We start from the raw sequence: 25,930 nt of genomic DNA on the forward strand, positions 1-25,930 counted from the left end.
ATCATCAGGGCCTGCCCATCCCATGGGTCGCTATCTAGCCAGGGAATGTGAGGGCCAAGAGCCCAGCGGTTCAGCCTTGAGCTACAGATATGCTCTATGACTGCATGATGCCTTTTCAGAAGGCCCTGCCTTAAACCTGAGCCAGGTGGGCAGCAGGGCCCAACCGGGGGGGGGGGGGCTGGGGCCCTGCGCAGACCACCTGCTCTTTCTTCAGCACTGGCCCCACCTGCTTCTGCCTGGACTGCGCTACCGTCCCCCAAAGGAGGCAAGCAGAGAGAGGCCCAAGGGCTAGCGCCAGTCTTGGGGGGCTGCTGCTCTGCCCAATTTTGACAAAGCAACAGCTGACCCCACTCCCCAGACATTCCCATCCTGCCTTTTTTCCAAGGAGCAAGAAGCCGGGGTCTGCACTCAACCAGCTCTTCAGCTGTGGCTGGCCCGGGCCTGATCCAACCCTGTCCGATAAGGCAAATAAAAGGCAATGTCATCTAACGGTATTTCTGCGCTCGTAGAAAGAAAGGTGTTCCGAAGCAGATTGGGGGGGGGGGATAAAAAGTCCAGGTAATTCCACAACATCTAAGCTTTTATTTCCTTGCAAACCTGCAGGGTGGAGGGAAGAAAAATTATTTACAAAAGATGCAGCAAGTGGGATATGTACACAAGGGGAAGGGGTTTGGCGTCTCACCCCATCGGATATTATACCCCTAGCAAAAGCCAAACAGTTCCTACATAGGCTAAGAGGAGAGCGCAAAGCGGTCTGACGTGCGACCCGCAGACCCCCGTTTAAGGCGCAGAAGCAGATCGCGCTGGCCCAGCCCCTCCCCGGGAGGGCGCGTGGGAGGCGGACGCCCCCTGCTCGGGAGGAGCCGCCGCAGAAGGCCCCTCTGCTCCCTTGCAGCCGAGCCCAACGCGACGAGTCCAAGTCCGGCCGAAGGGCTGAGCCGAGTCCCACGTGCAGCTGGCCAGTCTTGGGGGAAGGAGGGGGGTGCCCCACTCAAGTCTTTTCAGGCGGATGGTCCATCTTAAAGCATTCGGCGCCGAAGATGGGGGAGGCGGGGCCCCTCTCCCGGGCCCGGCCATTTGCACCAGAAAAAGGTGAAGTCTGTAAACATATTTCCACTCTCAGTGGGAGCCTCCCGCCTCCCGTCACAGTTCCTTGTAATACTCGAGGGAGGCTCGGCCTCGCCTGCCTCGGGATGAGCAGCAGCTGCAGCGGGGGAGGTAGGTGGTGGCCAGAGCTGGCAGCGGAGCGGAGCGGGGCCCTTGGAGGGCTGTGCTGCCAGTGCGGGCGAGCCTCTCGGTGGGCGTCCAGCGGCAGCCCCCTCCGGGGTCAAGGGGCGCTTCCCACCTGCTGGCTGGTGGGACCCTTTTGCCAGTCCTTCCTGGGCCAATGCGATCACGCCCCGGTCCGGCCTCTCTCGCCGTCCTCAGGAGGGGGCTTCCCTGGGTGGGGCGTACCACCAGGACCCACAGCTGGCCCCTCCAGAGAGATTTGCGGGTACAGTTTAAGGCATCAGAAAAGAAGTTGCCACCGAGTTTTGGAACAAGCAAAAAGCATGGAGCCCCGAGCCCATCGCTTCTTCAGGAGCACGGGGGAGCTGGGCCAAGGCCCACCCGCCGAGGGAACCCCAGGGGTCGCCACCAAGAGGGGTCGGCTCGAGACCGCACAACGGCTGCACAGCATTTAGTTCGCCGCCTTTGCTTGCTGTGGTTGTTTCTAGCTTGGCGTGCACAAGATCCATCGTTCTGGCATACGGAAAGCTCGGGATTCAAAACACTCCTCCCCAAGCCCCCCCACAACCCTCCCAACGGCTGCGAAAAGGGACCGAGACAGACACGTTTATACATTCATAGTCACATTCCAAATGGTTGCTCAAAAAATTCAGTCAACAGAAAAAAATTGCTACACAAAGAGAAAACTCTCTTACACACATTGTCTTAAAAACAAGAGAAACTGGCGGCGGCAGCAGCTCTAATACTGGGGGTGGCCCCACTGAGAAGCTGCTGGCCGTTGACCGTGGGAGCGGAAACTCAGCATGCCGGGAACACCAGCTTGGGGGCAGCCAGCCCCCCGTCCCAGCAGCCAGGCAGGCCCCCACCCCTGGGCGGACTCCCCCCGCAGGCCAGAGCCCAGCTTCCCCAGGGAAGGGACCCCCAGCGAGGCCTGCCTTCCCCCTTCGTTCTCGCAACTCACTCAAGCGTTGGCATGTGCTACAATTCTTGTCGAAACTTTTTCTCCTTATTGCTAGATTTTTTTTTTAAAAAAAAGCTATAATACTGAAAACGAACCCCACGCTCTTTTTCCCCCCTTCCCCTATTATTTTTCCTTGAAAACTAGTAAGGCAAAATTGCACACACAAGTTTCCCATTTTGCTCGGTTGCAGGAGAAATTTTTCACAAATATTCACACGGAGGCTGGAAAAGAGGACAGACAAGAGGTTTCTATGACAAAAGGGGAACAGTCTCCCCTCCCCCAAAACAGTAACTTCCAGGGCTTGGTGGGAACCCCCCTGCCAGAAAGGGGGGCACCCCCATCCCTGGACAGGGACTCCCCACAGAAAACAATCGGCCGTTTTGTAAACTTTTCCCGTACCTTGATTAACACGAACAAAAAACACAAAGGTTTCAGGATTATTTCAGTTCACATCCCACCCCAATGTTTGGTGCAAAAGAAAAGGGGGGGGCAGCAAGAGGGCGAGACCCCCCTCAGAGCCCATTTGCAAGCAAAGCCAGCGACTGGCAGGCAGCTCGAGTCGGGGGCAGCCCCTGGCCGGAAGGCAGGCGGCAAAGCGACTCTTCCACATACATTCTGGAGGCGGCGCAGCCCAAGGACGCCAAGGCGGGCCCCCTCCCGGCCCAGCTGCTAGTCCAGTGGCCACGAGCCAAGCAGGCACTGCAGGAGGCCATGCCCAGCTCCAGCTTGCCTCCCAGGGGGGAGGGGGCAGATTAGTGGCAACGACCCCCAAGGGTGCCAATACTGCCGGGCGATGGTCAGGGCCCCGCGCTTTGCGCTTCCCACCCTCAGAGGGGGGCAAGGCGTCCATCCACTTCCCTTCCCGCTCGGGCGGCTTCTGTCTCGCAAACCTGTAACCCTCCAAACATCACAGTATTAGTTACAAAGATTATCGGAATTCTCTTGCACACGCACACGCATGATCCTTCAGTCCCAGTCTGGAGTCTTACCTGGCTTGGCGTACATAAGGCAGAAATGCCCAAACAGTCTTTCAACATTTGGTCAGAACCACGCAGGGGTTTGATCCTGCCGCAATCAAAAGCGGGGCTGATTTAGGGTGCCCCCTTTCTCCCGCCCCCACTAAGAACACACAGCAAGAAAGCAAGCGGCATCTGGCGCTCCAGAGTCCTTCATGCCGCCAAAGTTTTGTGAGAAGCTTTTCCAAAGAGCAGATTCACACCTTTCTTGGGCACTCACAAGATGCATTTCCAGAAGGCCTTCCACGCGAGGGAAAAATCCTGGCAGGCAGGTGAGCAACGAAAGAGGAGACTGCGCGGGCACACGGGATGTCCTGGTCCGTTGAGCCCTCTCTTGCGCCTCGCCCTCCGGAAGGCTGCAGGGCCACCCGCGGCGCACGCAGCCCTTCGCAGACTTGGAGCGCCCCGTGCACAGGCAGCCCCCCAGGGCTCGGGATGGATTGTAAACAAAAAATGGTCCTTGCGAACAAACCAAAACCTATTCAAGCAGGTGCCTGGGTGCGTACATACACGCAGCACCACATATACCAAAAAGCACGTAAGGGTGCAGCCCCCGATAACGGAGAATGTGCTATGAACATCAGAGCTCTGATGGAGAGCAGAGGACAACCCCCGTCATCAGCTTCCTTGTTCCAAAAGACAGTCTCTCTCGCTCGCTCTCCCTTGCACACACAAGAGCAGTTGCACCCGGATGGCATGTGCCACTGTTCAAGCGGCACCACCACTGGCAGCTGGGGGGTGAGGGGGATGTGGCTCCAGAGCCCAGTGTCACCCAAGTACGATACATTCAATTTGGCTTTGGGTGCACCGAGTGCCCTCAGTCGATGCCCAGAGCAGGCAAAACACACTTCGGTAGGATTCATGATTCTCCTCTGGGCACAAAACGGGGAGACTCACAACATTCGCTGTTTGCTTCCCTTTGCCAGGAAAAGTGCATCCACACGCCCAGAGTCGCTGGAGAAAATCTGCCCGAGGCGGCGCAGATGAGCGGCCTTCAGCGTCTCCATGGAAGGACGGACGGACGGCGGGAGGAGGAACTGGCCGGGGGGGAGGACGGGGGGGCTCTGTGGAGATTCCTGGGGACCCAGGAGGCGGCGTCGGAATCCGGGACCAGCTCGTAGGACAAAGCAGCTTCTGATAGGAGCAACCCGCTTCAACAGTAGTGTAAATTCCTCTTTTTGCAAGTTGTTTTTTTTTCTTTTTCTATTTTTTTTTAATCAAACACAATAGAAAACTTATGTCCAGGGTGGGGTGGAGAAAGGGAAACAAGGAGGGAGGCATTTTTGTGCAATTTTCTTAAAAAAAAAAACAAAAAACAAAAAACAAAGAATCTTATAAAATGGCCTCTTCATAAGAGAAAATATACTGTGCGGAGCAAGAGTCTGAACGGTATTTACATCTGCATCTGTAGTTATCCAAATAATTAAAAAAATCCTTTTTCTAAGTGCATTTCTTCAAGTTTTTTTTCTCTTATAAATCTTTTTATATCAAGCTTTTGTGAAATTACCATTCACATTTTTAAACTTATCCCCACATGAAAAATAAGTGTTTTTAAAGATAAACTTTTTGTAGTTTTTAAGCTTTTTTTAAAAAAAAATCTTCCACATTTCCAAAAAAAAACCTTGCTTTTTTTTTTTCTTTTTTTTGAATCTGTAACAAGTCACTGTAAAAAAAAGTTCTGATAAAGTGCATGGCAGAAAAAAGGGTGTTCGTTAAGGTGCTTCGTTAAGGAATGAAGTGCGCAACAGCCGTCCGGTCCGGTCCGGCCCGGCTGATCCTTGCTGCCAGGACAGCCCCTCCCCCTGCTTCTGAGGGGGGAGGGCCCCTGGGGCCCCTCCAGCAGTGCACACTCAGCCGGAACTGAAACGGGTGAGATCAAGGCAGCAGCGGCAGGGACGAGAAGGGGATCCCTATTGCTGGAAGGGGGGCGTTCAGTAGTCCTCCACTGTTTCCAGCTCGCTGGAAGAGCCATGGAGGGCGTAGCCTGGAGGGGGGAGAAACCCGTCTGTCACAGGGAATCCCATTCCATGGGGGGGGCTACCCTCCTCCTCCTCCTCCTCCTCCATGGAGTCTGGGCTCCCCCCCAGCCCCCATCCTCCAGGGAGCAGTCATGCGCGTCCCCCACAGCCCTGGCCGGCCTTCCCGCTCACCCAGGATGCTGGGGTCTGCATGGAGCATCACGGGGCGCCTCTTGACCTTCACAGCTTGGCTGTTCTCGAAGGACGGTGGCTTGGGGCTGTGGTTGGACTGGAAGAGGGACTGCAGGCTGCTGGAGCTCAGCCACGAGGCCTCCTGCAGCGTTGGGTGAAAAGGGGACACGCTGGGCCCAGCAGTCCTGGGGCCTGTTGGGGACCACCCTCAGGGCCAACAGGAGGGAGGGAGGGAAGGAAGGCCCCTGCTTCCCAGAGGGCAGAGCCCCGTGCCCGGAGCTGTGCACACACATTGACAGAAGGTGAGGAGCTGCGAATCCGTGGCTCACGTTCCAGAGCCTGCTCGTTTCTGGCTACGGCCCGTCGGCAGCCAAGAAGAAACCCACAGCTGCCGACAGCTGAGCCCCTCAAGGGCGGAGGCAGCCCCCCCCGTGCTCCGCGCCCCTTGCCTGCTGCTGCTGCCGCTGCTGGTTGGCCCTCTGCTTGGCACGGCGCTCCAGGAACTGTTTCGCAAACTCTTTGGCTTCCAGGGTGTCCCCCAGGTAGGAGCGGATGTGGTCATGGACTTCGTAGGGCGACTCCACCTCCTTCAGGAAGGCCACCACGGTGGGCACTGGGGGGGACAAGGCAGGGCTCTGCGGACGGGCTCCCCTGCACAGGGCGGGAAGGGGTGTGGCCAGCCCCTCCAAGAAACCTTGGTGGCTTTCGAAGGGCCTCCGTAGCCACCAGGCTCTTTATTTGCAAACCGCCCAGAGCCAACCCCAGGGCGAGACTGAGCGTGACAGACGGGCGGACGCTTTGGAGGGGGCGTCTCCCACCGCTGATCGGAGGCTCCTGCAGAGCGGTCTTCCCAGCTCCACAGGCGCTCTGCCTTTCCACAGCACTTGCTGGGTCTGGCTCCCCCCGGCGGACAGACGTACCATCCAGGCTGCTGGAAGCGTTGAGGGCATGCAGCATCTGCTCGCACCACTGCGTGAAGCCGTCCTGCTGCGGCTTGTGGATCCCCTGCAGCAGCTTCAGCAGCTTCTCCTCCTCGTCCGTCTTCTTCCTGCTCTGCCGACTGGAGACCATGTAGGCGTCCCTGAGCCAGGGGGGAGGGAGGGTGAGCGGTGGCCGGCCCAGCCCCTCGCGCCGTCCCCCGCCGCCCGGGGCCAACTCACCCTAGAGAGGGGCTGCTCCGGCTGTTCCTCAGGCCCAGGCTGCGGGCCAGCGGGGCGGCGCCCTTCATGCTCTCCTCCCACAGGCCGAGGGGGCTGGCCTTGTCGTGGCCCCCCCAAAGCGAACCCACGTCCGAAGCCCACTGCGAGGAGAGGCTGCTCAGACCGTGTCCCCCGCCATGCTAATGGGCGGAGCCAGGGAGAAAAGAGAAAAAGCCAGCCAAAGGCTCGCACTGAGTTTCCCAGGTTTATCTACCGCCAGATTCAACAAAGGATCTCCCGGGCAGCTCGGCAGGGGCAAAAAACGAAACAGTAAACAAAGAAGCCGGTAAGGACAGAAGCACCGCTCCAGCAGCAAGCACGAGGGCAACCGGTGTCCCCCAAGGGACCTCCAGACCCCTCGTCTGGAGAACAGCTGCAACGCAGGCACCCCACTCCCAGCAAGCCACAGACCCACCAGGCCCACCAGCATCTCTCGCCCCCTTAAAGGGCCCTTTCCCTTAAAACAGCACCCCCCCACTAAGGCAAGGGGCCGGCCCCCCTCAGAGGCCCTCTTGGGAAACAAACAAACGAGGGGGCTGCAGCGGGCCCGTGGGATGTCTGGGAGCAGGCTGGGAGAGGAGACCGCTTGGGTGGGCCCACATGCGCGCCTGCTCGGAGAGTGGGGCTCACTTCCAAGCAAGAGCCTTCCTAGAGGAGCTGGGGGAGAACGTTCCTCCCAAGAGAGACAAGGGCCCCAAAAGCCCATCGGCCGGCCAGAGGGGGGCTGGGAAGCTGGGGCCACTCACCACCCGCTGCTGAGCCCGGGGCTGGGACGGCTTCTGCAGGTGCCTCTCGCTCTCCTGCTGCAGCTCCAGCAGGGCCTTCATGGAGGGGGTCTGCTTCGCCAGCCCTCCCCAGAGGGGCTGAGTGCTCTGCTGCTGCTGCTGGAGGAGCTTCAGCAGCATCTCCTGGTGGCGGCACTGGGGAGAGACGGTGCTGGGTGTCAGGCACACGCCCATCCTGCCCCCGGGCCCGGGGGGGGGCAGAGGCGGAGAGGGGCCGGGCTCACCTCTTCCCGCAGCTCCCGGCAGGCCCGAGCGTCTCCCAGTTTCTGGAGGTCTGCGAGGCTGAAACTGCTTTGAGCAGCAGAGGCGTTCACGGGCGGCTGGCCCCAGGAGGAGGAGGCAGTGGCGGCGGGCAGCTGGAGGGGAGGGAGGAAGCCCACACTGCTCACGGCCGGGCAGCCCCCCTTCCTGAGCCCCCCAGAAGGCTGCCTTTCCAGAGCCTGCCGGCCACAGGACAGGCACCTTCCTCCCTGGGGGGGGGCAAGGGTGCCACTGGCGAGCCCAACACCTCTGGCAGGGCAGGGCCAAGCCACCCCCCGTTGCTGGGCTTCCTGTTTTGTGGGCCGGGAGTTCCCAGGGCAGGAGGGAAGGAGTCCCGCTGGGAGGGCCACGGACGGTCCGGGTTGGGATTTCAGCACCAAACGGCTCTTTGGGGGGGACTGACGCCCCGTTTCCACCTGAAAGCAGGTGCCCAATTTTTCAGCCCCATTCCCTCTGGGAGCCCGCCAGGCCCTGCTGCAGCCCCCGTCCCCCCCCCCCGGCCACAGGGCCGCCCCGGCACTTGCCCTTGCCTGCTTGCGCCTGTAGAGCTCCTCCTCCTCCCGGCGCTTCTGCTCCTCCTGGCGCCGCTTGCGCTCATCCTCGTCGCGCTTCGCCCTGAGTTCGGCCCCCCTCCGCTCCTGCAGCTGGGGGGGCAGAGCGGGTCACGCGGGGGACCTCCCCTCCCCTCCCCGCCACCCCTTTTGTGGCCACACCAGGCCGGGCCACTCACTTTATGTTGCAGTTGGAGTTGTTCTAAGGTTGGACCCTGAGTTGAAGAATTAATTGGAATATCCCACAAACTGGCTTCACCACCTGGAAGAGAAAACCGTGTGTTCCGGGAAGGTGCCAGACTGAGAAACAGGGAAAGCAGCCGCTTTACCCTGCCCCCCCCGCTCCGCCCCTGCACGCTCCTGCCAAGAGTGGCACGGAGGCCTCGGGCAGGGAACGGCCACCAGGATCCCCCATCCAGATCGGCCGGCCTTCAGGCGCGCCGGGCCCTGCCAGCTTTTCTTTGCAAACGCCGCCTGCAGGGAGGCAGGGATCCGAGGCGCAGCGAGGCCTCCTTCCCCCGGCCTTCCTCCCAACGCTGGCGCAGCTCGCCCAAATGCGGCAGTCGGTCAGCGCTCCACCCGGTTCCCGCTTGGGGCACAGCCGTCCCACTTGGGCGTCGTGCAAAGCTTTCCCCGGCCCCAATCCCAGAGCTCCCAAGAGGCGCCCCCGTCGCCCATCAGCGACCTGCTTGTGGTGAGGCTGAGGTATGTGTGTCCCAGAGGGATCCGGTGTCTGGCACAGATATGGACCGGTTCATGGAGGGCATCATTCCCTGCTCCCCGGCTCTAGAAGAGAAGCGAGAAGGCGCGCGGGGGGGGGGAGAATAAAGCCGCCCTGCCTCCCCAGAGGTTCCCCCAGCCCCGCTTTAAGCCCCAGCTTCCTGACTTCTGCAGCCGACCCGTTTCCCCAGCCTTTCCCGTGAGGGGAGCAATGGAGTCCCAAAGGGCCAGCGAGCACACGTGGGGGAAGGCAGCAGGCGGAGCCCAGAGCCTGTTCTGTGAGGAGGGGAGCAGGCCTCACCTGGGTTTGAGAGCCTGCAGCTGCTGCAGGAAGGTGGTGAGCTGCTGCTGCTGGGCCAAGTCCCCAGTCGCCACCTTCTGCTGGAGGGCACACTGGGAGTATTGCTGCCGGCTGCAAGACCAAGGAAGGGTAGCCAGGCGGGGGCCCCAGGGGCCCACCCTGCCAGCCAAGGGCAGCCCACCCAGCCGCATTCCCCGGACGCGGCCTGCCTTCAACCCTAGGGTGAGCACGCAGCTGTTGCGACTTGCTGCAGACCCTCTTTTTCCCCTTGCAGGCCTCTGCCGGCCTTCTGCACTCCTCGCCTGGACGCGCTCTTCACAGGCTTCCCTCAGCCGGAGCTCTGGGAAGGCCCTCGCCAACGCGGCGGCTGGAGGGGGAAGGCGCCCACAGCTGTCCCTGCGGCAGTCGCATCACCCCCACCTGTTGACGAGCTGAAGCAGCTGCTGGTGCTGGAGCTGCTGGTAGATGGCTGCGGCCGCCAGTTCCTGCTGCTTCTTCAGGCGCTCCTGGTCCATATTGCCCTGGAGAGGCAGGATGGGGAAGTCACAACACACACACACACACACGCGGTGAAGCTAGGACCCTCTCAGAGCACCTGCCCTGGGGCTTCCAGCCAAAAGCCCACGGTGCCTCTCCCCACACAAGCCAAGGGAGGAGGAAAGCAGCGCCAGGCTTCGTCAACGCCCCACGCCACGGTTCTGGCATCCGGGGGCGGAAGAACAGCCCTCGCTGAACCCGGCATCCACCCTCACACCAGGGTGGCTCCAAATAGCCCTGGGCTCAAACTGCGAGCATCCACACAGATCTTCGAATGCAGATCCCGGGAAAGCCAGCCGCGGGAAGGGTCAGGAGCCGTGTGGCCCCGGCTGCTCCCTCGCGGCCCCTCCCCAAGCCAAGCCCAGGGTCCTCACCAGTAACGGCGGTGGCGACGGACCAGGCGCAAAAGGCACTCTTCCCCACATCTTGATGACTTCTCCCAGAGGCTGGAAGCCCTCGTCGCAGCCCCGCTTCACCAACAGCGACATCGTGAAGTAGCCTGCTTGGAACCACTCGGCCATCTCTTGGGTGGCGAAGGGTCCTGGGGTGCGGGGAGAGAAGGTGCCAGTGAGTGGGCCAAAGACAGGCCCCTTTCAGCCTCTGGGCTCAGGGAGGGGAGGGCTCACCTTGGATCTCCCCCTGGGGATCCTTGTAGAACCACTTCATGGCTGCCTCGTGGGAGAGGGGCAGGGCGGCCGCAGTGTTGTGGTGGTCGCCGATGGCCTGGGTGAAGTGCTCCTCCTCCAGCGAGCTGTCCTGCAAGGAAGCCACCATCTTCTCTGCTTCCTGGAGGCAGAGAAGGATGATGGGGAGGGTCAGAGCCCGAGGCACTGCAACGCGGAAAAAAGCACGTGAGGAGGCGGCCCAGAGAGCTGAGGACAAGCAAGAAGCAGCGGAGAGGTCGACCTCAGCTGGCCGGATCCCTGCGGGTGAGTTCAAAGCAACTGTGCTAATACGCCTGCACTTGTTGCAGGGAGCGGCGAGGACGAACAGTATTCCGATTTGACTTCAAACAGGGAGAATACCTGCGGCTTCTCCTAAGTGACAAGGAGGCTCTTTTGAGAGTGTAGCACGAAAAACAGAAACCGCCTGTATGGGGCATTATCGCAGGAGTGGGGGTGGGGAGCAGCAGAGAGAGTAAGGGATACTGGAGATTTTTCAGCCAAGTGGAGTTGGGACACCTGTTGCCTTTTGATGTGATCCTTCGGACTGTCTGAAAGGATTTCCAAAATGTATTCTAAAAGTCTCGCTTCAACTGTCTTAACCTGCCTGAGATATAATCCCTGCTCGCGCTTAGAGTGTTGCTCAGCTCTGGTGGGGGTGCCGCCGTCAAGAACAGAACAGCCTCCTGACTACCACTAGACCAGCGTTTCTCAATCTTAGCCACTTGAAGATGGCTGGCTAGGGGATTCTGGGAATTGAAGTCCACCCATCTTCAAGTGGCCAAGGTTGAGAAACACTGCACTAGACAGTCCAGTCAACTGGCCCTGTCAGGAAGCTATGATTATGACCTCCCCGCCTTTGGCTGAATTTTGAGATCCCTTCTCTTAGACCCGATGGCCTTGTGCTTCTATTCTGGCAACCCCCCTCCCCCCCCGGCCTCCTGAGCAGCCCCCGATGAAAACCCCCCTGCAGGATGCCCAGAGCGGGCACAGGGGCTCGGAAGGAAAGGAAGGGTGAGAGCGCCCTCTGTGGGCAATTCACATGAGCTCTGCCCCAGCACCACCCCCAGCAGAGGGCAGGAGAGCAAACGTCCCCCAGCCTGGCATCCTCACCTGCTGCAGGTGCTTCATCCCGTCCTCGTCCTCGTTGTCCCCCACTGTGAATTCAGCAGCAGCAGCAGCAGCCGGGGGCGCAGGAAGGGGAGAGACCGTGGCTGGGCTGGGAGGGGCGGGGCGGCCGAGAGTGCCTGGGTCCCCTGGGCAGGGGCAGACCAAAAGGACATCAAACCACAGGCTCCCCCCGCCCCCCCTTCCACAGGGCTGCACAGCCCAACTGCTTCAGGAAGGCAGGGCACTGAGGCTGAAGTCCCACCGCCCAATCTATGCCGCCTCCTCCCACAGGCAGGTTTGACGCCTGCTGAGCCCAACCCCTGCCAAGGCCCCCTACCGTCCCCAGCTTCAGCGTCCAAGTTGCCTGAGGTCACGAGCACCAGCTTCTCTGCTTTGGAAGAGCTCCCTGGCCCGATGCTTTCGCAGTCGCCGGTGGAGGCAGCGAGGGCAGAGAAAGGAGGGCTGGGCTGCCAGGGGGCACCGGGGGGAGCCGGCAGCTTCTCCTCTGGGCCTGGTCGAGGCTCCTTTGGGTCTGGGAAGGAGAAGAGGAGAAGGCTTCAGCTTAGGAGCCTCAGGAGCTGTGCCCGCAGCACCGCCCTGCCCGCGTGCCCTGCCTCTCACCTCTCTCTGCCCTCTCCGCGGCCGTGGGGCTGGCGGGCCCCTCCCTGCCTGCCCTGTGGCTGCCCTCCTTGGCCTCTGGCAGCTGCTCCTCCTGCTCCTCCTCCCCCTGCTCTTCCTGCAGGGGCTGGAAACTCAGCTCCTGCTCCTCGGGAATCAGCTCCTTGGGGCTCTTCTGCAGAAGTGGGGGACCAGGTTACCCTTGGAGGGCTCCCAAGGCGATACCCCAACTCCGTAGCAGTGCTCGCACAGCACGAAAGACGGCGCCTGAGGGAACGGGGCACTTACCCGGAGGCCGGGGCTCCGGGGGCCCCCGGAAGAGGCTGCAGACCCCACCCAAGGGGGGGGGGGGCAGGGCCCAGCCAATACCTTGAGGGACATGAAGGCCCCGGAGGAGTCAAACGTCCCCATTTCCTCTTCCTCGTCTTCCAGGCACCACTCCGGCAAGCCGTCCTTCTCCTCCTCAAAGCTGTCGCTGCTTTGCCGGTGCCGACGCCCTCCGCGTGGCTCATCCTCACGCTCCCGGAAGTCGAAATCAAACTTCCGCCGGCGCCCGTCCCCGCCGTGCTCCCGCCACCCCGCCGAGCGAGGCCCTCCGTCTGCGGAAGAAGGCGGGGTGGCTGCGACCAATGGCTGAACTGTCCCTTGCGAGCCAGTGGTGGCTACTCCACCCTCCTCTTGGATCTGGGCCCGCGAGCTGCAAGACGACGCGACGGGCCCCGCCGGCTCACCTGGGCTGGCCGACCGCCAGCGCTCGCTCTCCCGCCTGGACCCCCCGCTCTGCCGCCAGCTTCCTCCCGACCCGGCCCCACCACTCTCCTCCTCCTCCTCGTGCTCCTCCCGCAGCGTGCGCCAGTTGTCGCTGTCCGAGCGGGCAAAGTCTTTGCGGCCGGAGGGAGCCCCCTCTTCAAAGGGGGCCCGGGCTAGGGAGAGAGCAGCTGTCACGGCGCGGTCTCGAGATGCGGTCACTGACAGGCACTCCTGCCTCTGCCCAGGGCCACTCAGCAGGGCCCGGGGCACTGAGAGGCAGAAGGGCCACCGGCCCCAGCATGTCTGGAAGACGAGACCCCCACCCATCTCTGCAGCCTCCTCGGAAGAAGAGCATTCTCCTAAGCGGCTGGGGGATCCCACTTGCCCTAAGCGTACCTCCTTCCCGCCGGATGGGCTTCTCAAACCGCCGATCCCCTCTGCGAGAAGAGAAGGGAAGGGAAGGGAAGGGAAGGGAAGGGAAGAGGAGAGGAGAGAAGAGAAGAGAAGAGGAGGGTATCAGGGGCAGGAAATGGACCGGCAGACTCAGCCACCAGCACCCCAGAAGACCTGCTCCTACGCACCGGTCATCCCAACTCTGGCTGCGGTGGATCTCCCGGACCCCGCCTCGGCCAAAGGCGCCTTCCGCTTCCTCAATGCTTCTTTGGTAAAAGCCGCTCTCGCCTCGACCGCGGCCTGCTTGTGGGGGGGGGACAGGAGACACGTAACAGAAGCCCCTCACCATCCCAAACAGCAGCTTGTGGCAAGGGACGGAGGGGCCCAGCCCTCGACGCCTGTTGTCCCCCCCGTCTCCCTACCTCGGCTCCGCGTGCTGCCTCTCCCACGCGACACGCCGGCCGGGGCCACCCCGGCCCCCTTCCCCATCAGCCTCAGCACAGCAACGCTGTTCACAGACAGGGAGAAGTTCCTCTGAAGGAGCCCAAAGGAGAGAGGCAGGAGATGAGAAAGTGGGGAGGAGCTGTGGGGCGCCTTCTGCCCAGCCTGCCATCGGGCTCCAGTGTCCGCCCTACCTGCTCTTCCTCCGTTAAGGGCACCAGCGCCAGCGGCTGCAGGGGATCCTCCTCCAGGATGGCAGAGAATTCTTTATCTTGGATTTCGTCAGGGACCTGGCGGGAGGGAGGGAGGGGAGGAGTTGCCCCGTGTGGCTGAGAGGGCGGGGCGTGAAGCAGCAGGTGCCTCCGGGCCTCCCCCCAGGAGCAGCCTGGGCTGGAAAGTTGCTCTCGGCATCAACGCACCGCTCAGAGCTTCCCCGTGCGCGTTGCGCCACTTCCACATCCGGGGCAGGGGATGGGTCTCCTAGCCCACAGGGGCTGCCTGCCAAGAGCCCGGTGGGGGGCCCAGGGGTTCCCGGGCTCACCTTATTGTCTTTGACGTAAAGTGCTAGCATCTCTTCCCGCCCGTATCGGTACTCCGCTAGTTTGTACTTTGGCATGGCAGGGGAGGGTGGGGGGGAAGCCACGCTCCCCCCACTGGAGAGAGCACGAAGCCTAGGGAAGAAGAAGGCAGGCGTGAGGACGGGTGGAGGCCCGCTCTCTCTTCCTCGACCCCTCAGGGTCCAACCAGACTGGCCTGCCCCGGTGAGTGGTGGCCTGCCAGCAGGGCAACCAGGCCCCAAGCAGGATGGCGAGGAGCGGCACAAGAAGTGCCCATCTGAAGGGCAGCTTCCTGGGACTCAGGGCTCTCAGAGGGCTCCCGGTGAGGTGGCAGACCCACGAAGAAAAAAGAACAGGAGGGGCCTTTGTGGCTCTCGCCTTCTGGTTCAAGGAAACCCTAAAGCCTTAAGAGAAAAACGGGGAGGAGAACACGATGGAAGATCACGGAAGGACAGAAGCATCCCAGAGCTAGGAGGAGGCAGGCAAGACAAGGCCGCTGGCACCGCCCGGGAAATCTTGAGCAGGGACTGACGCGCCCATTCCAGGACCGAGCAGCAAACCCTGGGAAGCCCTGCCACCTTCTGGATGCGGTTCCCCTGGCCCCCCGCCTGCTTTTCGCAGGAGGCTTTCCGCCAAGGCTGGCCCTTCACTGCCCCCACTCCCCCCACCACTCACCACTCTGGCCCGAAGTTCAGCATCTCGGCTGCCATCCTCCTGTTCCGGGGCTGCTCTCTCGCTGACCGTGACGTCCCGTCCTCTCTTCCTCGACGCCCTCGGAGACCCAAAAGAGTCGAGGGCAGCCCAAGGAGCAGTGGAGCTCTTCAACTGAAATGCAGATTTCGCCCCTGCTGCGCTCTACTTCTCTAGCGACCACAGAGGAAAAGGGGGCAGCCAGGTCCCGGGGAGGTCCAGCAGCCCGGGTTTTGTGAGAGGGGACAGTGGCACGGAGCCCGTCAGCCAGCTGGAACAAATGGGGTTCTTCAGGGGTGGTGTGGTGCCCTCCTGGACATACCTGAAAAATCTGCTGTGAACCTTTCCCTCCAGCTGGGGGGTCAGTAAACCCCCAAGGACCTGCAAAACGGGAAAGGACGCAAACGGATGATGCCTGGATGCCGACTTCAACCCTGGGGCTGCCGGACGCACGGGGCTGGTGCCCAGGACCTGAGCAGAACAAGCCAGGTACAGGCAGAGGCTTTGGCTGCTGCGCTTCCCGGCACCAGCCCCAGGCTGCAGGTGCCCTTCAGGGCCAACAGGCGTACTGGAGGCAGAGCGAGGACGCTCATCAGCCCATCCTCAAGAAACCAGGACGCTCCTCTGCTCTGCCTGCCCCAATTCCAGTATGGCAGATGCGCACAGGAGAGCCACCCAGAGCACTGCCTTGCCAATAATTCTTTTACAATCCACATTATTACCAGACTTATTTCTAACTTGCAAGTGACCTTGTCATGAGTAAGGATGGCGAGCAGGGGGCTCCCATCCAGACTGTTAAGCGCATGCGTAGCACTGAGGAATTAGGTAGCCGTTCAAAGAGACACAGATCAGAACCGCCTTAACCTTTGGGGTTTATATGGCTGGGGTTTTCCCACGCTTCTTCAGTTTGTTAGGATTCCTGTTACGTACAAGCAATAAAACATTAGAGACCAGTTCCTTGTCTCAGCGTGTTTCCTGGCAGTTAGGACAGACCTTGCACGTAAGTTATCTCAAAACGGCAAGATACAGAGGCCAAAAATAAATCATGCTTGGTTTTTCAAGATAAAAGATTTCTCCGAAACTGCTTTCCTCAAACCGAACTTGTCCGAATGGGCTGGGAAGGCTGGTCCCAACCTACTTCAGGATTTGTCTCCACCCACCACAGCGTCTTGGCCTTGCAACCCCCCAGTGTTTCCTGGGGGCTTTTTTACCTGCACGCCATGTGGGGTGGGGTGGGGTGGGGGAATATAACCCAGGGCAGAAACTGGTTCTGGTTCTGGCCCTGGAGTCCACAAGAGTTCCTTCACGGAGCTGACCATCAGCAATGAACAAACCAGGAGGGGGGCTCGTAAGCTCAGGGCTCCCCCTTGAGCTTTCTCCGATCGAGACCTGGGCACTCACCTGACTGAGCCCAGGGCACAGGCGCTGCTCCTCAGCGGGAGGTCAGGCTGGCAGAAAGAGCAAGGGAGGAAGGGAAGGTCAGCCGCCTCCTCCTCGAGGGGCACAATCCCACGGAAGCCGCGCCTGGAGCCTGGGTTGGCCGGAGACACAGAGAGCACTTCGGCTTGACCCCCGAGGACAAAGCCCAGCGGCTCGACACGCGTCAGAGAAGCGCTCTGGAAAGGAGAGGCAGGAGTCAGAACGGCACACGGCCCCCGCTGGGCTGGGTGGCCTCTGCGGGGCCTTGCCGGGCCACTACGCATGCCTTGGGCTCGGAGGGAGGTTTCGGGGGGTCCGTCGAAGCGGCGGAGGCAACCTGAAGCCACCACTGAAGGCTGGAGAAAGCAGAAGGGGAGACCTGGACTTCTGTTTCTCGAGAACCCCCACAGAAAGTGAGTGAAAAAGGCCCCAATCAGCACACAAGGGGTTAATGGCCACTACCCGGAACATCACTGTCTCCGTCTCTGTTTCACCAGCCTTTCCGCCAAAGCAACTCGGGACCTTTTATGCACCACCCTCCTTTGTAACTTCAGGACGTGCGGTCAGGTACCCTTCTCAAACTCCTGGCTGCCTTTTGGCCCAAGCGGTCCATGATTCAGGCTTTAGGGCAGGGTTCCTCAACCTTGGCAACTCTAAGCTGTGCGGACTTCAACTCCCAGGATTCCCCAGCCAGAAAAGCTGGCTGGGGAATCCTGGGAGCTGAAGTCCGCACAGCTTAGAGTTGCCAAGGTTGAGGAACCCTGCCCTAGGCCCTCGACCTCCTGCCCCTCTTTCTAATGCTGCCCTTTAATGCTCTTGGCTCTCCCTTCTCCACCCCCTGGGCAGAATGCTGCATAACGTACAGGTGTGAAAGATCCCCTGTGCCAGCACCGAGTCATGTCTGACCCTTTGGAGGGACGGCCGCTTTTGCAACGTTTTCTTGGCAGACTGTAGGTCTGCTCGCCCTCCTGCAGCCTGACCGGCTTCCATTCCCAGGGGCCATTCAAGCTCCTTGTCTTCCACCTGTAACCAAAGGCACCCCTGTCCCTGATTTTCACCAGCTGAAAGTCTTCTAAAAACCCCTGCCCTTCCTTGGGCCTGGAAGTGTCTCCCAGCACGAAGCCTCTGATGCGAGACTTCCTTCCAGACCACTGAAGTGAAACCTCCTGGGATGGAAGCTTCTGGCCCCGTCCTCTGTAACCCCAAGCCGCGATGGAGGCTTGTGGCAGCGAGGGAGCGACCGACTGGCCCAGGCTCACGGCAGGAGGAGGATCTGCGTCCACTTGCCTCCTCCCTCACGGGGCAGTCTGGGAATGAAACCTCCTCGTTCAGAGGCAGCGTATTTCTGAATATTAGCGGGAGAGGGCGACTGCCTTCGCCCTTTACTCCCATCCTTTACTACGGCATCTGCTTCACAAGGAAGAGGAAGAGGCATTATCTCACTGAACTTTGACATCTTTAGAACAGGATGGTAGAAAGCTCTGCTTTGCCCCCATCCATCCTACAGAAGCAACAATAGGTTAACCTTATTTCCAAAGATTAGATGGAATCCCTCTGGTACCACCATCGCCGTTTGGCCTTGAACAATGCAGGAGGTGCATATAAAGTTAACAGAATCTACAAGGCTCAAACCCTCCGCATTAGCGTGTTCTTCTTACAGAGAGAACTCTAATAATGTGCCAGGAGCACCTGAGAAATCCCAGCTCTCAGGAAACAGCACCCTGGCCCCTTGCCAGTGCCCAGCTCTCCTGCTCAACGCATGGCCAAAGGAGGAACAGGGCGTCACACAGGGCATCTGGACATCGGAGGTCTGGGCGCCTGCAGGGCTTGTGAGCAAGGTCAGTCCCAAGTCCTGCCCACTAATTTCAAAAGCAAGAGGAGGGTCTGGTTGGGCAATTTCCTATGCAGGCCTTCGGAGCATTTCCTCCCCGAGCTCAGAACCAGCAGCAGGAACCAGAGGTCCTGGCTGCCGCCATCTCCTCCTCCTGACCTGCAAGGACGCCTTCCCACCCGTTCCGACAATCCTACTTCTACTGCCACAGAACCCGAGAGTTTTTGCTCGTCCAGAATTTGTAGAAGAAGAAAGAGCACAAGGTGGCACTCTCTTGGCACACCGCCCAGGGCTGTTCTGGGGGCTGCAAAGATGAAGTGGTCTCCTGGGCAAGCGGAGTCCCAGAAGAGGGCACTGCACCGACAAGAACGTGATGCTGATGCTGATGATTAATCAAATTTATCACCACCCATCTCCCAAAAGGGGCTCTGGGCGGTTTACAATAAAAGATAGATAAAAATATAAAACTATAAAACCCTATAATAAATATAGTAAAAGCCTCGATGGTAAAAAGTTCTTTATAATGACAAGCCAATAACGTAACCCTGAAGCAAAAGAGGTTAATACCATACTTTACTCTGAATCAAGGTAGTCCAGGGCAGTGTTTCTTAAGCTTGGCCACGTTTAACATGAGTGGACTTCAACTCCCAGCAATCCCCAGCCAGCATGCTGACTGGGAAATTCTGGGAGTTGAAGTCCACAAATCTGAAAGTTGCCAAGCCTGAGAAACACTGTTCTAGACAGTAGGAAAAGGCTCTGCGTTTTTCCAATCCTCCCCAGCTGACATGACCGATTCTCTGTCTCAAGACCCTGCAGCCAGAATGGCAGGATCTTCTGACATCCATAGACTGAACTGAGGCCTCTGTCCTGGCAGAGAATAAACCAGACACACCAGCAGAAATACAGAAGGCAACGTAAGGCCACCTGCTAGAACAGGCCAAACCAAGAAAAGGCCAGGAGCAAGATGAGAGACAGAACGCCCTGCAGCGTTTGAAAAGACTGCAGACAGACCCATCCCAGGTGAACCATCCTAGCACACAGGATTTCTGGAACCTGGCAAAAATATTCAGGGTTCTTCTGCCAGCAGAACGCAGCTACCATCTCTGCACTTTCCCTCGAATTTCAAGAGAGCAACACCAATCACCAGCCTTCCTCAAGGAGCAAAGCTTGAAGGTAATTCATACAGAGCAACTACCAACCCTGAGGCGGGAACACAAATGACTGTCCACACAGCAGAGCCACTCACAGGACTTGCAGTGGGTTTAAAAGCCATAAAGTGCAGTAAGCACCATAAAGTGCACTTTAGCTCCCAAAGAGCGTCTAAAGGAACATGGTGTGTTTAGGCCAAAGAAGAGAAGGCCCAGGGGAGCCCTGACAGTGGTCTTCCTGTAGCCGCAGGGCTGTCCCGGGGAAGAGGGGGTAAATTTACTCTCCATAGCTTCTGAGGGTAAGATAAGAACCAGCAGGTGGAAACTTAACACAGAGAGATCCAAACTTGAAATAAGGAGGAATTTCCTGACCATGAGAGAACTATGAAGTGGTGGAACAGCCTGTTTCCTGGAGTTGTAGTGGTCTCTCCTACCTTCAAGTTCTGCTCATTCTTCCCAGGAAGGGAAGAAATTATTGGACTGACTGAAGATTTTCTCTGGTTTTCCCCTTTCCCAAAGAGCCATGGTGCTGTTCTTAAAGCCAGCGTGCATTCTTAAACCACAGACCTCTCTCCCAGCCAGGTCCTTTTGCATACTCTGCTGCGGCCCAGCCAGAAATCCCACGAAGGGACTTTCCCCATCACATTCCTGACCACAGTTGCTCTATGAACAAAGAGGCCCTGCTGACTCCATTCTACGACGGTTCCCCTTGTTGCGTGGGAGGAGGATGGCATGCAGGTGAGGTCAGGCAAGTTGCCATCAAAAACCTGGCTGGGAAGAACTACTCTATTGCACCGACTGGGCCCATCAGGATGTCCTGCTCCAGAAGTGTATGGACTTCAGAGGACTGTGGGAACCCCCTAGATGCTAATGGCTTGGTAAAACATGCTGAGGACTCGAGCTGACCTGCTTCTTTTGCTCCAAAGACCCCGTCAACTCCTTGGTCTACAACCAACGCTGTAAACTGTAAAGGAGAATCTCCTCCAGTTTCATGTTCTCTCAGTATTAAACACTGAGAAAAGGGCCACCAATTCAGGGTCTTTGGCATATTTGCCAGATATTCTGGAGGCCAAAATAATTTGCATCTGGCCCAAGAGATCCTACGGCAATCACCGTCATGTAACTTCCAATTTTTAGGGCACAAAGACACAGCAAAGTGTTTGATTAAGTTAAACTACTCATTTTTATTTTACCTTTGTTCTTTGGGGTCTACTGAATCTTGGAGAGGGGGGAACTCTGAAGACAACCGTTTCTCGACAGGGAACTGCCCAATCTCCTAAAAGTAGACCCTGATGCCTCTGCCAAAAAGAAACACTGGAACTCAAGGCCAGCAACAAACACTTTTTCAATAGGCAAGATTCTCAAATATATGGCAACAAATCAAAGCAGGGCTGGCTGGGGAATTCTGGGAGTTGAAGTCCACACATCTTCAAGTTGCCAAGGCTGAGAAACACTGTTTTTAGACCCACTGCACCGTGAGTTTGAGCCCAATAAATGCCTGAGCTAAGTTTCTGGAAGATGAAAAGAAGTAAAGGCAGGCAATCCTGTTGATTCTCTTGGAAATGGGAAAGGCCTACAGGATCCCCATTTCCAGAAAATGGCAAAGAGGGGTCTTATTATCCCAGGATTTATGGTTTGGGAGTCAATTATCTCGTTACTTAACATCTGAACAAACTAACTGCCCAACATCACCCACAGATTGCAAATGCAATCTTACCAGTTCATCAGCAGTACTAAAAATCTAAAGCCCTTCCAGGGCAAGGGACACTTTCAGAGAAATGCCAAATGGAACTACAGTAATATAACCAGTGATGGGGGGAATTTGCCTCTGTGCTGGAGCTCCACCTCTTGGCTTGTTAAAAGCCCCAAATTCAAACAACAACCAAGATGGCTGCCATTGTTCAGGACTACCATATCTACCACACCAATTTTATCTATATGCTACTAAAAGTCTTGTGTCCGTTTGATACTTTGTAACCTTTAACTGGGCGAAATGGCGTGTTGTAGGGCAACAATTTTTGAACCAAGGTACCTCAAATGTGCCCAGTTTTTGGACGCATAACTTACAGAATGTGTCAAAAATCCAGGACCCCTGACTCCCGTGGAATTCAAATTTCACAAATTTCATAAAACATTTTATAACATAAAAATTATCATAAAACATTTTATGATGTAATGCAAAACGTCATAAAACACTTCCTGTGGTCAACTCCTGGTGTTTGATTGGGCTACAGTTCAATAGGAATGACATGGGCTATTTTCAAGGCAGATCCATCTCTGAATACCTCCCTGAATTTTTAAGAACTTTTCCAGCGAAGGCAGTACCTTAGTATCTCTGCCACTGTTGAAGGCATTGAGGAATCTGGTGAGGAAATATCTCTGAAACGGTGACCCAATGGGTCATGGGTTGTTTAGTAAATAACAATAATTTATCTGTTTGAAAGACCTTCTCCCTGCTAGCTCCAAGCACCCTCACTTCTAGGGCGATGGGTTATAGAATGCCCACCCATACCAACCCAAACTGACCTTCCCCATTAGGCAAGCCAATTTTGATTCTCAATGGTACAACATCCTGGTTGCCTAGTTCACTCTCAAAATAGATTTACTCGACTGAACTTAAAAAAAAATGCTTACACCTGCATATCTTAGTCCCTCCTGGTGCATGCTATATTTGTGGATTGTGCATCGAAGTACACCAGCCCAAGAGCCAGAAAGAAACTGCTCTCCTGTGGCCCTCTTCTGCCTGTCAGGAGCCTTCAGTGAAATTTGAAAAGAAGTTAAACATTCCTTCCCTTCATGCAGGCCATGCCCCTTGCAGCTAGGAACTTCTAAGCCATCTTTTGTCTCAGGCAATTGGGGCCAAAGTATCTTCAGTTCAGAATTCCTGGTCATTTCCTCCTTGCATCAGGTTGCCTTCACCTTCCACACACATCTCCGTGCCAAAAACCATTTAGGTGGCACCTCACTGGGCATACATTTCTATAAGACACCCAGTGCTCATCACAGCCCAGATATCAAAGGATTAGGCTACACCTGGACTCAATTTAAAACTGCAGTCCTCCTGTCATATTCCTCGGCTGCCTAACAAGTTACATGCTCACAACATTCTGCAGACCTTTCACCCTACCACAGCCCTGCATGTAATCTGGCTTTCTTCCTCATATACTGGATGCAGTGGAACACTGAAACGATTTCCAAGCTCAAGCTGAGGCCAGTTTTATTTCAATTACTGTACAGGAAGAGCACTAGGGCTCAGCACGTATAACCAAACAGCCACCAACCTTATTAGTAGATTTTGAGTATTTTTATACAGACCTTCAATTCAAAACTTGCCCAACAGTTTATTACATTTTAAATGCGTGGAAATTAGACATGCGATGAAACTGGAGGGAGGCAAATGTTTCAGAGGTTAAAATAACATGGGTTTTGCCGGGTGCTTAAAAGATAAATGACAGAGACCCAAAGGATTCCCCCCATCACCAGCCACCCCCACCTCCCTCAGAGGATTTCAGCATTGGGCAGACTGCGGGCAAGGTCTCATTTCCTCAAGCATCCATGTCCCTATTCAGGCAGGACTTTACAGACAAGATGGATAAAAGTCAGTGAGTTAAACCAAAAACAACTGAAACTGGTTTTTTTAAAAAAAGAACCACCATACTAAAATTTTGTTTTCAAAAGAATCAAATCTCATTGCCAACATGATAAACTACATTTGATGTCCTGATAAAGATGAGCTGATAGCTGCGACACCCCCCCCCCCCATGCACAGACCCACCAATCCACCTCTTCCTCGGATACTGCAGGGGACCAGTTCCAGGGTACATGTTTACTGAGGATGCTCAGAATCAGGTCGTGCCCCCGAACGAGTGGAAATCATTAGCCAAGCACTTTGAACCTTCACTCGCTAAGTCAAGGTCTCTGAGCAGTGGCTTCCTCCTCTGCTGGAGGATAACGGTAAGCTTCGTTCAGGAGGGGGTGAAGCCGCGTCAGGACGTGGGAAACGCCAAGATCCGGCGAGATGAGGGGCAGTTTTCAGCGCAGAAACTGAAATGAGGCCGCATTCCAGCAATCCATGGATTTCACAAAAAAACCTCAGCTTTGTACGATCGCACAGCTGCAGCGTTCCGGGATCCTCTTACGGCTCCGGAGACCCACGTGCACGTCCAGCCCTCGCTGTGCACCGCAGGAACGCTGCGCTCCTGCAGCGTTACCTGGAGGGACGCGGGCCTGAGACCCAGCCGCGGGCAGACCCTTTCGCACCCAAATAAAGAGCTGGGCCGCGGGCGCTGCGGAGGGCCCCGTCGCCTCCCTCGGCGGAAACCCACCCCGCCCCGCCCCGCCCCGCTCGACAGGCAGGACGGAGCCGCTCTCCAAGCCCGGGCGGACTTTCCCCGCCCGCTCGCCGGCTTTCGGACGCGGCTGCCGCTTTCTGCCCGCGGCCCGCCCTTGCCCCGGCCGCGCGGCCTCCCCCCGGCAGCCGCGGCGCCGCGAGAGCCCCGCTTCTCCCCCGCGCGGGCCGGAGGGCGCCCGGGGCGCGGCCGACCCCGTCCCTCCCGCACGTGCAGCGCCCGGCGCGGCCTAAGCGCGCCCCCCGCGGCAACCACACCCCCGCTGCTCGGGGGCGGCGGCGGGCAGGCCGCTCCGGCCCGCTCGGGGCCCTGCGCCCGGGGCGGGGCCGCCGGGCCGGGCGGGCGTCCACACGTGCACGCCGCGCCCGGGAGGGGAGGCCGCCGCGCGCGGCCCGTGGAGGAGCGGGGCCCGGGGCGGCCCCGCGGGGCCCGGTCGGTCAGGCAGGGAGGGCGGGGGGGGCCGCCGGGCGGGGGGGCCGGGCGCGGAGGGTGGGGGGGCCGGTTCCCATGGCGACGGAGGGCCCCCGCGGCGAACCTTACCCGCCGGTGGGCGCGCCCGCGGGCGAGGCGGCGGGGGCGGAGCGGGGGACGGGCGAGGGGGCGAGGAGGAGGAGGAGGAGGCCGCGACGGCGTCCACGGCTCTACGGCTCCGCGTCTCGCGCTCCTTCCTCCTCTCGCCGCTTGTTTGTGTTTGTAACCAAGATGGCCGCCCTCCTCCCGGTCACGTGACGCGGGCTCCCTGAAGGCGGGAGGGGAGGGTCACGTGCCGGGGGCGCGGAGGGGCGGCGGCGGCGGCGGCGGCTTTGGACGTGACCGGGTCGCCGGCGCGCTCCTCTCGGCCGGGGGGCGGGTGGGGACGAAGGGCGTCACGTGCTCAGGCCTCCGGCCCCGCCCTTTCCCGACTGGCGGCCGGCCGGGGTCACGGGGTTCCGCCGTGGTGGCCCGAAACTCTGCGCGGTGACGTCATGGGCGCCGTTGCGACGCCACGTCTGTATAAAGTGACGTCAGACCACCCGCAAAGGGACGCTTTGGCTGTCGGCGGTTCGCCAGGAAACCTCTGAGCGTCCGCAGAGTGTGTTTGGTTCGTCCCCCTGCCCCCCCCCGGCCCAGGTGGAGGTGCTTTCTGCCAAATTAGGGCTGTCTGGGCTCTTGGTCCTGTAGAGCAGTGTTTCTGAACCTCAGCCACTTTAAGATGGGTGGACTTCAAGTCCCAGAATTCCCCAGCCAGCGTGCTGTAGACCCCCATCTGCCCCTGCGCAGCCCCCAGGGACCTCCGTTTGAAGAGCTGCTCTGGGCTCAATCTTCCTCTGAAGCGGGATCACCTTTAATCCCCCCCACCGGCAATCCTTTTCTCCCTTGTTGGCTTTTGCAGGCTCCCACTCAGGGAAGGCAGGAGGCGGGCAAAGTCCGACCCTGCCGGTTGGCTCTGCCAACTCTGTGTAACCTCTGCCAAGCGGGAAGCCCAGTGCCTCTTGGAGTCCTTGGCACCCGGTCCACCGCCCTCACTTTTTGGAAGGTCTTCCCCCACTTTCCTTGCTTCTAGGCACTCTGGAACAAGAGAACCCGCCTTGCTGTTCTTCTGCGTGACATCCATTCCAGCATTGGTGGGGGGGGGCTATCCAACCCCCTCGGTCTTCTTTCCTTCCGTATCTCTTCATTTCTGGTCCTCTGATCATCCACGGTCCTCTTCCCTGAACCTGCTCCGGTTTCCCTGAATCCTTTCTCAAGGGTGATGCCCAGACCTGGACACCAAATTCTAGGTGTCTGAGGACCACCGCAGGACAGTCAGAAATTCCTGAAATTGGGGAACTATATACTTCTGCTGGTGCAGCCTAAAACTGCGTGTACCTGTTTTATTTATTTACTCATTTATCAAATTTATCACTGCCCATCTCCCATCAGAGGGACTCTGGGCGGTTTTGCAGCTGCATTGGATCTGCTGATTCATATTTGCCTTGCGATCAGTTACCTTCCTTACAAACATGGTCGCCAAGCCAGATAGGTATTCGCCTGTGTTTGGTTTCTATTTCATGTGAAGAACCTTTACTTTTGCCTCTTAACTCTCATGTTGTTGTTTTCAGCCCACATCTTCTTCGTCAGGATCTCTCTTAATTTTTGTTTTTGTCATCTACAATACTGGTTGTCCCAGCCAATGTGCTTTATCTGCAGATGTATAGGCACTCATTTCTTCATCCAAATCACTAGTCCAAGTATGGAAGATGACTGCATCCAGGACCGGACCTGGTGGCCC

General features: G+C 58.2%; 1 protein-coding gene across 1 annotated transcript; it reads right to left on the reverse strand.

The window, feature by feature from the left end:
- Window positions 1-562: 562 nt before the first annotated feature.
- On the reverse strand, window positions 563-24,382 carry GIGYF1 (GRB10 interacting GYF protein 1). Its single transcript, XM_063301751.1, has 28 exons — window positions 24,220-24,382; window positions 16,334-16,546; window positions 15,255-15,313; window positions 14,918-15,067; window positions 14,227-14,356; window positions 13,880-13,975; window positions 13,667-13,778; window positions 13,433-13,544; window positions 13,248-13,288; window positions 12,833-13,024; window positions 12,471-12,700; window positions 12,105-12,276; window positions 11,821-12,015; window positions 11,487-11,629; window positions 10,338-10,497; window positions 10,086-10,252; window positions 9,595-9,695; window positions 9,175-9,285; window positions 8,839-8,939; window positions 8,333-8,415; window positions 8,133-8,246; window positions 7,566-7,697; window positions 7,303-7,476; window positions 6,518-6,696; window positions 6,278-6,438; window positions 5,807-5,970; window positions 5,358-5,499; window positions 563-5,191 (listed from the first exon to the last, which is right to left on the reverse strand). Exons 4-28 carry the CDS (start codon window positions 14,950-14,952, stop codon window positions 5,139-5,141), a joined length of 3,300 nt encoding a protein of 1,099 aa, XP_063157821.1. The 5' UTR covers window positions 14,953-15,067; window positions 15,255-15,313; window positions 16,334-16,546; window positions 24,220-24,382; the 3' UTR covers window positions 563-5,138.
- Window positions 24,383-25,930: the final 1,548 nt, after the last annotated feature.

The sequence above is a fragment of the Candoia aspera genome, chromosome 4 (assembly GCF_035149785.1).
Source record: "Candoia aspera isolate rCanAsp1 chromosome 4, rCanAsp1.hap2, whole genome shotgun sequence".
Lineage (NCBI taxonomy): Eukaryota > Metazoa > Chordata > Lepidosauria > Squamata > Boidae > Candoia > Candoia aspera.